This window comes from Octopus bimaculoides, chromosome 4 (assembly GCF_001194135.2).
Source record: "Octopus bimaculoides isolate UCB-OBI-ISO-001 chromosome 4, ASM119413v2, whole genome shotgun sequence".
Classification (NCBI taxonomy): Eukaryota; Metazoa; Mollusca; class Cephalopoda; order Octopoda; family Octopodidae; genus Octopus; species Octopus bimaculoides.
In genome coordinates this window covers 114,866,845-114,867,203 of record NC_068984.1, presented here as the reverse complement: position 1 = coordinate 114,867,203, position 359 = coordinate 114,866,845, and the positions used below count along the sequence as shown (strand labels likewise).

Below are 359 nucleotides of genomic sequence, written 5' to 3'. Positions count from 1 at the left end.
CATCTCACACACACACACATACATACATGCACTATCAAAAATCTAAGCAAAAAGAGAACACTTATGGTGAATTAATGTGGAACTTACAGCTCCTGTACCCTGACTATAAATTCTCATTTGTAATTTGTACCTACAAATTTATGCAAAACCCAAGAAATACTAGGTTTGTCAAAGAAACAGCAAAAGAAACTGATGTGGATTCTCCAAATCCAATTTATTACACTGGTCTGCATGATTTTTTTTTTTTTTTTACTGTATGGTATCTTTTTCTGAATATATATGGAAAAATAATGAGTCATTGTGTTTTTTATTCATCTCTATCACATCAAGTTGTCAAGTTATACAGAGACGCCATTTTT

The 359-nt window shown here is 31.2% G+C and overlaps 1 protein-coding gene across 1 annotated transcript in view; it reads right to left on the bottom strand.

Moving 5' to 3' along the window:
• The window catches only part of LOC106872117 (src kinase-associated phosphoprotein 2), a 14,134-nt gene extending 14,017 nt beyond the window's left edge, over window positions 1-117 (bottom strand). The window contains exon 1 of the mRNA XM_052967668.1: window positions 88-117. Coding sequence (XP_052823628.1) covers window positions 88-117 — 30 coding nt within the window. The remainder of the gene's footprint in view (window positions 1-87) is intronic.
• Window positions 118-359: the final 242 nt, after the last annotated feature.